We start from the raw sequence: 13898 nt of genomic DNA on the forward strand, positions 1-13898 counted from the left end.
TTATTGTGGGTAAATTCAGTTTCTTATCCAGCCTATTCTTTTCTTTGGCATTCTTAAGTCATAACAACAAATCATGGCTTATTGTTACATGGAGGAAGCCTGGAGGATTCTCGGGCTCCTACCCTTCCTCCTAGTCTTATCTGTGAGAACTAGATTAAAAGCCACATTGTTTGAGGGAAACTACAGTTGTCAGGCTTCCAAATCACAAACCATAGATTGAAATGCTGGTTCGTAGAGAATCCAGCAAAGTGAGCTACGTTTTGTTCTAAAAGCATAAATTTTTAATTAAGTCACTGCATGTGAGAACCGAAAAGAAGGGAAGAAGGTAGAAATTTGAGGATACCCCAGGCTTCTTGTATAATGACAAACCGTGGTTTGTTTTTTCATTAGTAACTTCAAACTTACTGCTACTATCTGATATGGGTCCATTTAAATAAAATGATCTGTCTTGATAGTTTTCACTCTCCATATGGCTTCTGGAAATGCAACATTTGTTTTATCAGTGTATTACATACTGTTTTCTACTGTCAGAGCTCAGAAGTAACCTTTTAAAGACAGTGAAAAATACAAAGAAAAAATACATATGTGATCAGTTGTCTGAATTTCTTTGGTTCAAAGTCCATTGGAAAAAGTAGAATGATAATAATAGGATTTCTGTATTACAGAATCGGAACTGATTATGGAAGAATACACAGTAAACAAACCAATAGAGGATCCAACAAAACTTGGTGTCCTAAGGAGGAGGAGATGGACTTTGCAGCGAAATATGGGGGAGATCCTTCCTAAACGCTCCTCACAGTATTCTGCTGGGGATGCAGGTTTGCCTTCCCGTGCCGATACAGGTGTGTACAACAAACAGGAGTATTTGTTTTTGACTGTTAAGTAAACACAAGGACTTTGATGGCTGTGTGTTTGCGATCCACGTCACACAGCACATCTTGTGCACAGCTCTTCCTGACCCTTACCTTTCCATGTGTTGAAGATATGAGATATCTTCTGGTTCTATGCAGGCAATGAAAAGCTCACAAAGCAAGTTGGTGTGCAAAATGCATTTGCAGAGTGCTTTTTTTGTATATATTGTGCTTCCTGTGCTTCCCATTCAATGCCAAATTATGGGTTTTAACAGCAGATATGGCTTGGCTAGATGGATTCAGTCGATGATTCAGTAGCATTCAGTAGGCGAAACAGAGTATGTTTAATGAATTTGGGAATGTGTATGATTTCTTTTGTTGTACTATGTTTAAACTGAGCATCTACATAAATCACAGTGCGGGACCAGATAAGCCCCTGTGCAAACCTTGCAGAAGATTCTGGGTCAGGCAGAAGTTTGCAAAAGCAGCTTGCAAAAGAAAACATTTCAAGTTTTTTTCCAGAGTAACTTGTGCACACTGCTAGATGAATTTGATTACTTATGCAGTGATGTTTGTTCCCTTTCTGGGTCCATCACCCAGTGGATGTTGTTATTCTGGAGGCAAGCCCTCCCCAGACCTCCGGTTGTTTTGCTTAATTTCTGGGATATCGAAGTTCTTCCTGCTGCACAATTGCCCTTTCAATATGCTAGTGACTCCACATTCATTGGGAATCACATATGGCTATGTGCTGGCTGCTTTAGAAGACAACTGAATATTTTAGAAGAACATATGGCACAGTTTAGTGTACCAGGAAAGATATGAACTAAGGGAAGCAACTTAAATGAGTAAGTGCTGACTTGATAAAGTGTTACTTTTCTCCCTTGAGTGTATCACAGATGGCATAGTCCTGGTTTATGCCAGTAATTTCAGTAGTTTTAAAAAGTTATTTCTCAGTTTCTTAATCACTCACTCACTAGTGCTCCAACTTTCCAGGTGAGTGTGTGTGTCTCAGTGCATGCTGAAACCATGATGTATACTTCTGAGCCAGAACAGAAAATCTGAATGTTAGAAACAGTTTTAGAAGATCAGGTAATTGAAACAATTGTAGGTTAAGTTTTGATTGTGACAGGCAACACTTCATCAGTTTGAGGGGACATGTTTACGTGTATGCATCCTTTTTGGATCCCTGATCCCAGTTGGTAATGAGATATTTTGCACACAAGTGGTAATGAGATATTTTGCACTGGATGGTCCTTTCATATTACTCGCTCATATAAATTCTGATAGGCTGCCTTCAGCCATCACAAACAAAACACAGTTTGTTCATGACATGAATAAACCTAAATAGATGAGCTTGTGTACGCCCACTGTCCTCCATTTCCTAGTTTAGGAAGTCTTTATTGTATTGATTGATTTAAATATGTATGTATCCCACCATTCTAAAGGCTCAGGAAGGTTCTTTGTAAAACTATCACAAATTAAAAGTATACTTCTAAGAATTCAAGAGCTCCACACAGTTTCAACCACAAAGAAAAGCATTCAGCTTGATCTTCATAGTCAACATTGTTTTTATATTGTTGTATTACTACTTATGAGAAATTGTATTAATGTAATGAATTGTGTTTTATGTATCCTGTGAACTTTTACTCTGTTGTAAGCTGCCCAGAGGCAGCCTAGGCCAGATGGGTAGGATAAAAATCAATAAGTAATAAATAAGCAGGCCTTATAAAAATCCAGATGAATTATTCCAGAGCTGGGGGAGGGGGCTTAAAAATGGTTGCTGGTAGATTCCAGTTGGAATTGCATTATCAACATAATGTTGATGAGCAGATTTAAGTAAGCATATAGTCTATATCAGAAGAGGCAAGTAGTTTGGTCTAACCATCCTCAGTGTTGGCTCTTTCCTAAACTGTGATTCTGAACTATGCACATGAGGAAGAGAAGGAAAGGAACACACAAGACCAGGGATTTCAGGCTTGTTCATGTTGCTATAGGAGCTGCGATGGCTCAAGTGGTTAAGACACTGAACTGCAGGCTGTGGAAGGTCAGTAGTTCAGCAGTTCGAGACCCAAGTTGCCGCATGACAGAGTGAGCTCCCGTCTCTAGTTCCCGCTCCTGCCAACCTAGCAGTTCGAAAGCAAGAAATTGCAAGTAGATAAATAGGTACCACTTTGGTGGGAAGGTAACAGCGTTCCGTGCGCTTTGGTGTTTAGTCATGCCGGCCACATGACCACGGAAACGTCTTCGGACAGCGCTGGCTCTTCGGCTTTGAAACGGAGATGAGCACAGCAACCCTAGAGTCAGACTCGACTGATTTTCAAGCAAGGGAACCTTTACCTTTTACATGTTGCTACTGTTGTTTTATTTGTTTGATGTGTGAATGCAACCATAATTCACTGTGTGCTGTATGAAATCAGAACCATCCAGTATCATCAGCCTTAACTGGTGAGACTGGCTATACTCCTGCAGAGTGCAGGGAGTTGGACCAGATGACCTGCAAGGTCCCTTCCAACTCTAACATTCTATGATCCTATGACTTGGAGCATCACTCTGTTGAAGAAAGACAACAAATATAATAGCAGAGTCCCAAAATTAATGCAAGATTCAGCATAAATTAATAGTACATTGTAAGGGGTGGAAATGTAGCTCTTTTTAAAAATTTGGAACTGTTTTAGAGGAATCAGAGTAGCTGCTCAGTTCCTTGTTACGCAAATTACCCATCAAATCCTGCACACGTAGGCACAATAAGTTCTCGGTTCAGACCTAGGTCAGTTCCATTTTTGAGAAGGAAACCTAACATAGTGAAGTGAGATTAATCAGATTTAGGAAAAGGAAGACATAACTTTACTTCTCTTGCCCAACAGGACCCAAAAAGGATGCTAAAAATAAGACCATCACCATCATAGTGATAATGAGCATTTTGTAAGTACTTGCTGGATACTTTATCTTAGTTTTTCAGTACAGAATACTGGTACAGAATATACTGCATTAGCATTTTTGTCAATGTCATGGTAGCCACTAGTATTTTTCTTAGTACTGTCAAAATGATACCTTGATGTCTGTTGCCTTACTATTTGGGATTCTGCTTCTTAGCTCAAGTGAGGACCTGTGGGAAAATTTAAGGGATTAATGGAATTGGCCTTAGAGGAAGCCTCTTCAAAAGCGATGAGCCTTTAAACTGTGAAAGTACTCTCTCACAACTTGTACCTTCCTAGACCTGGGACCCACAGAGCTGCAAGCAAACAAGATGTCATGTGACAGGAAGAAGGGGAGCCAGAGTTAGACCTGGTATAAATCCCATCACAGTGAACAGCAGACCAAAAGAGCTGGGGACAGGAAACACAAACTATCACTAGGAAAGACCTTATTCAAATCTGCAGGAAACGTAGTAATGGCAGTGTTCACACGCACGCGAAATAATGCAGAGGGGAAGTGAGGCTGTTTGCTCCACAGGAATTTGACCCGCATTTGTGTGATCACATAGTCCCTGGGAGTTGCGGGGGCGGCCCGCCACTGCGTGATCGCACTCAACCGCAGGTGAGTCGGGGGGGGGGGGGGGGCGCCGCTCCGGTGTGCTTCAATGAGGGATCGATGATTCGCATCTCTACACCAAGTGCTCCCTGTGCAATGATGCGCATACTGAAACCATGGAGTAGGGATAGCCCGATCAGACCATCCCGATGCCATTGAATGAGAACCTAATAGGGTTACCACCTGAAGATGGTGCCTAGAGTTCTCCTTGAATAACCCAACTGATCTCCAGACTACTGATCTCTCCCTCCCCCCCAGCTTTGGTTCCCAATACAACTGCCTCAACAGGCATGGTATTAGCTATGGGGCAAGAGCCCCGGGCCTTCTGCTGAGTGGGCTCTGGCCATGAGCTGCCCTCTTTGGGAGTCTCCCCCTCACCACCAGCCTCTCGCAGTGAGCAAGGATGCTGAGGGGTTCACATGAGCTGCCAAGCTCATGTGGGATCGCTGTTTGACTGTTACGTCACTCTGGCAACAGCAATGAGTTTGGCAGGAATCAAGGGGCCCTGCCTCCTTTCCCAGTGATAATGGGGCTCCAGAATCACTAAGACCACCCCTGCATCTGACACCCTAATTTGCTAACACAGGGAATTAGTGGTTCATACAGTATAATGTACTTGCAATAGAATTAGTATAACTTTAGTATATGAGTTTGGGATGCTATTGGACTCAGCATTTCTGATGGTAAACAGGTTGGTGCTATTGCTAAGACTGCCTTCTTGCATTTACATGTGGCTAGGAAGTGGATGTGGGTAAATCTCCTGTTTTCATCGCAATTACAAAACTCATCATTTCTGATGGTAAATAGGTTGGTGCTATTGCTAAGACTGCATTCTTGCATTTACATGTGGCTAGGAAGTTGATCACTTATTTAGACTCTTCTGAGCTAGCTACACTAACACTGTCACTTTCAGACTGGACTCCTGAAATGCACTATAAGTGGAGGGGGCTGCCTTTGAAGATGGCTCAAAGCTTCAATTGGTACAGAATGCAGTGGAGGGATTCCTGTCTGGAGTCAGCAGCTCAGAAGATATAACTCCAGTGCTGCACCAACTGTGCTGGTTACTTATTTGCTCCCAGGCCCAGTTCAAAGTTCTGGCCTTTAAAGTCTTTAACAGCCTAGGGCCCACATACCTATCGAACCTCATCTCCCAGATAGACTCACATGCACCAGTTATGCTCTTCAGACAGCCTTCTTTATGGTGCTGTCTCTTGGGTCCGTCCACACAGCAGCATCTGTGCACAGAGCTTTCATTGCAGTAGGTTCAGTCCTCTGGAATAGCCTACCAGACTGGGAGTGAAGTGTCTTTGGCATCATTTAGGAAGACTTGCAAGAGTTTTCTTTCAGAGGCCATTGGGTGAAGGGTAAATGGTTTAGGATGATTTGACTGAGTTTTAAGCTGCATGTTTATTTCTAATCGGTGGAGTTGCTTTTAAGTGTGTGTGTGTGTGTATGTCTAATCCTTGTTGTTAATTTGTTAATTTGAATTGGTTTTGTTAGGAAACTTATGTTTTTTGGGGTTGCCACTTGTTTCTACATGGTTACCCACCTTGAGTCAAAGGAGAGAAAGCAGGATATATGAATGTTGTAAATAAAGAGAGAACGTTAGTATAACCAAAAACACTGGTTTTTTAATGTACCTGTAAAAGAAAAGGGTTTTTAATACAATTTTGATACAACTTTATCTTACTAATATTTCCAGGAAGATAATATTCCTTTATTGGGAGGAGGGCTGTCTTATTTCTAGCCATTGTGAAGCTACACAGAAGGAATAGAAACAATTACAAAACAACCTGTACTTTTTCACTTCCTTTTCAGTTTGCTCTTACTGGTTTTGCTTAATGTGACATTATTCCTCAAACTGTCGAAGATTGAAAATGCAGCTCAGTCATTTTATCGTGTTCACCTTCAGGAAGAAGGATCTGTAAAGTGAGTCACTTTTCTTTACCAGTTGGACTATGTCTTACCACACAAGATTCGAATAACTTAGTTTGGCCATGCAACGACCTAAAATTTAAGGAGGGAAATCTTTAACAGTGGAAGCCTGTGGCTTTCTTAGTGCAGGCATTTCATATTGAAGAACCGTCTCCTTCCATATGTCCCTGTGCACCAACTATGCTTATCAGGCGGTCATCTGTTGGCTATCCAACCACTTAGGGTGACCTGTCTGGTGTCAACAAGAGCCAGGGCCTTTCTATTATGGCTCTGGCCCTGTGGAATGAGCTTCCTGAAGTGGTGAGAGGGGCCCCCTCCTTGGAGATCTTTAGGAGGGGCTGCAAGCCCTGCTTGTTTGCCAGAGGTTTTGAGGTGGAATAACTAGCAGGCATCTTTTAAGGGGCGGAGAGGGAGGGATTTGGGGGTTGTTGTTTTAGCTGGGGATATTTTAAGTATCATTGTAAGTTGCCTTGAACTAAGAGGACAGGTGGGGCATAAAAGTTTTAATTAATAAATTCTGGGGAAAGGAGATACTGTGTTTTGTCCCCCCCCTCCTCCCCAAATCCCTTGAGAAACAGTGGTCTTCATTCACATTTCACTCGGTCTGTTTCTTCATTTTCAACTTCTGATGTTTTGTGGGTCTCTCGCATATGCTGGTTTCAGAAGTACAATCTTGAATATTATATTTTTTTATGCGTGGGGCACATCCAGAAGGCTCTGGTTCCAAGGATTTGAGTGTCAGTGCTTGAAACACCTGTTGGCCAGACTTGCAATTGTCACTGACCCCATCCCTAGAAAAAGAATTATGGGGGCCAGTATAGGACCCATTATGACAGGAGTAGTCTGCAAACCTAGTTTTCCCATATAGAAATAAAAGTCTTCCTGCTTTCCATGATGCTAGGGCAGTGCCACATCAGCAGGATAGAAAGCTACCATTTGGATGTGTCCTTTGTACTTTGTCTTGTCGATCTTTATAGCTCTAAAAAAGTAGGGAGGTTACCATAGTTTTATTCTCCACTATAATGCTGATTTTATAGTATAGAAGTGAGGTACAGTGAAGGCTAAGAGTATGAACTGTGAACTAGCAAGTATCCAGTTCAAAAGTCATCTCTACCACAAACTCATTAGAGGACCTTGGGCAGGCCACTGTTTTCTCAGTTTCCATCTGTATTATTGGGATCATAATCAACGTTCCCTCTAAGCCTCACAGTGTTGTGAGCAGAAAGTCTACCTTGTGAGCGAAAAAACTAGTAGCATTACAGCTGTGAGAGAGTCCACATTTGACTGTCATCTAAATTAGTTTTTTAAAAGATTACTTCCATAACCTTGTAAAAATCTCAGAATAAATTATTTTAAGTTATATTTAAACTATAAGAACATAAGAGACGCCAATGTTGGATCAGGCCAAAGGCCCATCCAGTCCAACACTCTGTGTCACACAGTGGCCAGAAATACCAGTGCCATCAGGAGGTCCACCAGTGGGGCCAGGACATTAGAAGCCCTCCCACTGTTGACCCCCCCCCAAGCACCAAGAAGACAGAGCATCACTTGCCCCAGAGCCCCTAGCTATACCTTGTGGCTAATAGCCACTGATGGACCTCTGCTCCATATGCTTATCTAATTCCCTTTTGAAGCCATCCATGCTTGTAGCACCCACCACTTCCTGTGGCAGTGAATTCCATGTGTTAATCACTCTTTGGGTGAAGAAGGACGTCCTTTTTCTCCAAGCTAAAGAGCCCTAAGCGCTTTAACCTTTCCTCATAGGGAAAGTGTTCCAACCCTTTTATCATTCGAGTTGCCCTTTTCTGCACTTTTTCCAAAGCTATAATATCCTTTTTAAGGTGTGGTGCCCAGAACTGCACACAGTATTCCAAATGAGGTCTCACCATTGATTTATATAGGGGCATTATTATATTGGCTGATCTGTTTTCAATACCCTTCCTAATAATCCCCAGCATAGCATTGGCCTTCTTTATTGCAGTCACACACTGTCTCGACATTTTCAGTGAGTTATCCACTACAACTCCAAGATCTCTCTCTTGCTCAGTCTCTGCCAGTTCAGACCCCATCAATGTGTATTTATATTTAGGATTTTTGGCTCCAATGTGCATCACCTTGCACTTGGCCACATTGAACCCCATTTGCCATGTTGACGCCCACTCGCCCATCCTTGACAGATCCCTTTGGAGTGCCTCACAATCCTCACTGGTTTTCACCACCCTGAACAACTTTGTATCATCCGCAAATTTAGCCATTTCACTGCTTACTCCCATCTCCAAATCATTAATGAACAAGTTAAAAAGCAGTGGACCAAGTACTGATCCCTGTGGTACCCCACTGCTTACCACCCTCCACTGAGAAAATTGCCCATTTATACTCACTCTCTGTTTTCTATTAATTAGCCAGTTTTTGATCCATAAAAGGACTTGTCCTTCTATCCCATGATTTTTGAGCTTACTTAGGAGCCTTTGATGAGGAACTTTATCAAAAGCTTTCTGGAAGTCAAGGTAAATAATATCTATTGGATCCCCCTTGTCCACATGTTTGTTCACCCCCTCAAAGAACACTAACAGGTTAGTGAGACAAGATCTTCCCTTACAGAAACCGTGCTGAGTCTGCCTCAATAGGTTTTGTTCATCTATGTGCCTACTAATTCTTTCCTTAATAATGGTTTCCACCAATTTACCCGGTATCGACGTCAGACTGACTGGCCTGTAATTTCCCGGATCTCCTCTGGAACCCTTTTTAAAGATGGGAGTGAATAAACATTATAAGAGAAAACAGAATCAAGTCAAATTTCACCCACCCTTTCCCACTATATTGGTAGACCTGTCTTCCTGAGAACAAGTCTACCCACCCCAGTCCACTATATTGGTAGACTTGGCCTCAGACTGTCACCCTGTGCTGAGCCTTAGAAAACATACCAGCAGGGGGGTATGCAGATACCAGCAGGGGGTAATGCAGTCTACTTTGGGTTTTTTTAGTGAAATATGACAACCAGCACTACAGGTCAAGTATAACAGTGGAAGAACAGTAGAAAAGAGTCCTGTAGCATCTTAAAGACTAACAAAGTATGTGGCAGGGCATGAGCTTTCGTGAGTCACTGCTCACTTCTTCAGGAACAATAGTTTTCCCTGTGACTGAAGGCAGCTTACAATTCATACTGAAAAGCATAATAGGAGCGTGCAAAAAAAATTTTTTTCCAGCTCCATTGTAGCCTACGGGGACCATTATAGTCAATAGGCCCCATAAGCTATAATGGAGAATTGATCTGGGGGTATCTGGAGCTCTGGGGGGCCTGTTTTTTTTTAGTTAGAGGCACCAAATTTGCAGCATAGTTGCTGGTTTCTCTCCTCAAATATCTCACCAAGTTTCAAAAGAATTGGACCAGAGAGTCCAATTATATGGACCCCAAAAGGAGGTGCCCCCATCCTCTAATGGGCTGAAGCAGTATCTGTGGGCTGAAACAGAAATTATCTGAGCTGGTTGTTAAAATTTTGTGCGCCAGCACCCTCTAGCGCAGTTTAGAGGTAACCATGATCATAATAGTGGTTTACATATTAGAGTTGTTATAAGGATTACCAAGATCATGTGAAGTGCTATTAAAATATGCAGTAGTTTGAACGTTGTGAAGTCAGAGGAGAGGGGTGAGAAGCCCCCCAACCCACGTCTGTTTCTACTGGCAGAAGTAGTGTAAGAAAAGAGCAAGAGTCCAGTAGCACTTGGTAAGGTATGAGCTTTCGTGAGTCACTACTGACTTCTGAAGTGAAAGGGAAACTGGAGGCCAAGTAAACGAACTCTATTTAAAGTGAGTTCCCCTGATGTACATCTGACTATGAGTCCAGTCACGCACCTGTAACCTAGCACATATCAGGTGTATTGTATAGTTGCACCCTAAGTATTTGCTTTGATAAAAATATACAAAACATTGGTTTGCCTGCCATCTCTGCTAAGTTACCTGAAATGTGACAGCTATAGGATCAAGAACTTAATGTAATTACTTCACACCAACATTATCTGCCTGTTTTGGAAGTACCAGATGGTGTCCCATAATCAGATGTTGCCAGAGCAGCATGGGAAGAAGCCACACCCGATGCCACAATTGTAATGGAACAAGTCAGTGTCTGAACCTTGAAGCTGGGAAATGACAGTTAAATGGAAAAGAGTGATCTCTGTTGTAGAGCTGTATTCCCGTCCAGAGCCTTCAACTTGAATAAGCTATAGTGATGGTCTCTCTGGATGTCTGTTGCCTTTTGGGTTCTTCCACATGGCAACAATTCCCTGTAGTTTCCCATTATCACTGAGGCTGCCAGCTCCACACAGCAGCAAAAAGGCTTCCAGATGCTGAGTTTCTCCAGTTTCCTTGCCCTGTTCCTTCATAGTCATCATTTAACACGCATGCTATGCCACTGGTGGCCTTTATCATTTTTTAAAAAATTGGCACTAGCTAGGAAACTTTAGTGTTGGAACATTATAACATCTTTTTATTAAATTCTGAATTCAGTTCATTTTTTAAAAACACAAGTCTCTAGCCTAGGGGTCCTCAACCTTTTTGAGCCTGTGGGCACATCTGGAATTCTGACACAGGAGGACAGTGGGTGCAACCAGAAAGTGGCTGCCGCAACAGGCAAAGCCACACACCCAGAGGAGGTTCAAGTGTGGGAAGAGGAGTAATTAAAAAAATACACTGGGAAAGAGGAGTGTTATTTTAATCTGCACAGACAATCAGATCTTCAGTGTAAAATCTGAAGTCCTTCTGGGCAAGACCCCTACCTTGCCCCACCCAGTTTCTAAAAGGGCTAAAGGTTTTATTTTACAGAAGGCTGGGAATTCAGAGGACCTAACAGATAGTTGTATGTTAGCTGTTGGTGATTTTTTTTTAAGTCCCTGGTGGGGCAGGGGAGGAAATGGCAGCTGGGAGGGAACATGGCAAGGAAAACGGCGCCAAAGTGAGTGTCACCTTTTGAGGCACAACACACTTTCCACATGGCAGGCAAATGTGCTTTGGCTCCATACCAGCAAGAAACATTGGATCCAAGATGGTTTGGGAAAGCACAAGTAAACCATGGAAAGACAATGAATGGGAAATAATGCTGTGTGGAAGTTTGGAAATAATCTGTTGCAGTTAGAAGCCCAAAAAAGCCCAAGTAGAAGTCACCATAGACAGCTCTAAGTGTTTAACTATTAAGTTAATTTGTGAACAAACATAATGTAATTAAAACATTTATACCCCACCTTTTCTTGTGGTTCAAGGTGTAGTTCAAGATCATGTTAGATTGTACCCATAAGGCAATTAAGAAGTAGAGGGGAAGACAGGATTTTTTGGTACTGTCAGACAAACATTTGTTCAGGTCTAACAGTTCTTCTGTTCTCTTCTCAGTTTAGCCCTGAATATGGCATCAGGAGAGAAAATCCCACCGCATGATACAGACAAAGTCCAGCATGTGAAAGGGGTGCTGAGAGACTCTATAGCATTACTCGAACAGGTAGGTGTTCCTATTCTTTATGCTTTTCTAGCCTTTGTGAAAATAAAACTTGCATAATCAGGGGAGAAATCAGTAGTGCTCATTTTGTTTTTTTAAAAAGTCCCAGTATTCACAATGGAGGCCTGCAAAGAAGGCAACAGGGCAGCTGATATACTCCATTGCACTCACTGATGATGTCATTGTTGAGTATGACATATCATCTGCCCTGCTGCCTTCACTGCAGTCCCACCTGCCACCTTCTCAGATGGCCTTTTTGTGACGAGGCCAGCCAGAAAGAGGTGTCAGTATATTGTTCAGTATATCATTCAGGCGCATATCAACACAAAAAAGCCCTGGAAATTAGAATTCAGGTGCCTTACTAAACTACCTCTGCAGTATCTAAATGCTCTGTTCTCATGTTTTCAGATGTGAACTAACTGAGAACAGAGTACAAAAACTGAATTAGGTTGAAGTCATACCTTCTAAATAATGGAACATTGATGTTCTGGAATCTGAAATATTTTTACAAGGGGACCTTAGGAATTAAGGAAGCATTGAGGCTGAGATCTGCCAGAACATTTTCTTCTTTGTTGGTCATTGTTGCTTCCCTCCCATTCTTGGTATCCCAATAAAATTTATATGGAAAGTGTATTATTAAAACGGTTTAAAGAATTGTGAAACTGTACAGTTGATACACAATGGACCCCAGTGACCTTGTGTCCCTTTCAGATTTGGTCTGCTTGAGTCCTTAGAGAGTTAAGAGTGCGGCTTGGAGGCTGGATTTAGTTGTCCACATGTGAAAGAAAGAATGGGAAGGCCACACTACTTTGGTGTAGCTGTGTTTTGATCCATGTGTTTCAGAGTATCTTCTGCTGTTGTTGCAATTAATAGCCATTGATTATGTTTCTTGCTCCTTTTTTGTAATGTTGCTTCTTTGTTCATTGAACTGATTAAAGCCACTTGTAGGAACTTGTGGGGTTTTTTTTTCCTTTGTGGCTAAACTTCATTAAAATAAAACTTCAGGATTAATGGAACTTGAAGAAGATCTGTAATTACATGAAAGTTGCTTATATCATTGTCAAGTTTGACCTGCCTTGGTCTGAGATATTTATTTCCCTGTCTCCAAACTAAAACCCTGGAGCAAGCCAAGTTTAACCTGGGTTTGGTCTGGTAGACTCACACCAACACACCACAAAGCAAAGTAAAGCTTTATGGAAAAGAAAATTTTAAGAAAGATTTGAAGAACAACCCAGTTCAGTGGAGTGTCGGAGCACACAAAAATAAGAAAACTAGTTTCCTAAGATACACTTACATAGCAAAGTTTTGCAGTGCAGGCCTTAACTTCTTAGAACATTAGCAAATACAGTCCAAAGCAAACAGCATTGTCCACATACATGTAACAACCAGGTGAAGGGCAGGGATGATGGAGGGAATAGTATTGTGTATAGATAAAGGGAATACCTGTGGCAGGAATAGACTACATTTTATAGAAAACACGGGCCATAGACCTCTTAACACTTTCAAACCAATCATCGTATTGTCTCTAAGGAGCCTTCCAGAGGAAAAGCAAATCCTCCCTGCAATTGATTCGAGCTGAAAGGAATAAATTTAAACGGGTGAAATGACCTTGGTGGGTAATGATTTTGGTATGGGAGGGTAACTAGCACCTGCTGTGGGCTGCACAAGGCAGAGAAATACCTATGGGTGGAATTTTCCTCAAAGTTGACTCATTTTCTTCATAGTCATGCCTGTGATTAATCTGTAATAAGTAGTCTGCTATTATACAGCCAACAAGTGGTTGGACCCACAAGGAGTCCGAGGGGGGTGAATCTTATTCCCTCTTTGCCTCTCCTAGGCAGTACCTGCAGCCTCCCTTTTGCTTTTCTTCCACCCACTTACCCCTTCTTTCTGTTCCCCATCTTCAACTTTCCCTCCAACTGACAGTCTCTTCTCTTTTCTTTTCTCCAATCCACCTACCTTTTTTGTTCTGTTTCTGTTTTTCAGTCTCTCTCCACCCTGCCCCCAACCCCACAACATCCAAGGCTTGGAATCCCCAAAAATGTTTATTGGGGGTTGTCTAGTAATCTCAAAAATGGCTGTTAACATACCTCAGTGT

General features: G+C 42.0%; 1 protein-coding gene across 3 annotated transcripts in view; it reads left to right on the plus strand.

The window, feature by feature from the left end:
* Nucleotides 1-13898, plus strand: part of GRAMD1C (GRAM domain containing 1C) — a 119161-nt gene that overhangs the window by 102817 nt on the left and 2446 nt on the right. For all 3 annotated transcript variants that reach the window (XM_015413578.1, XM_015413577.1, XM_015413579.1), the window contains 4 exons: nucleotides 666-842; nucleotides 3716-3773; nucleotides 6201-6311; nucleotides 11698-11803. In XM_015413578.1, the coding sequence (XP_015269064.1) occupies nucleotides 666-842; nucleotides 3716-3773; nucleotides 6201-6311; nucleotides 11698-11803 (452 nt within the window). The remainder of the gene's footprint in view (nucleotides 1-665; nucleotides 843-3715; nucleotides 3774-6200; nucleotides 6312-11697; nucleotides 11804-13898) is intronic.

The sequence above is a fragment of the Gekko japonicus genome, unplaced genomic scaffold (genome assembly GCF_001447785.1).
Source record: "Gekko japonicus isolate JY-2015 unplaced genomic scaffold, Gekko_japonicus_V1.1 scaffold273, whole genome shotgun sequence".
Classification (NCBI taxonomy): Eukaryota; Metazoa; Chordata; class Lepidosauria; order Squamata; family Gekkonidae; genus Gekko; species Gekko japonicus.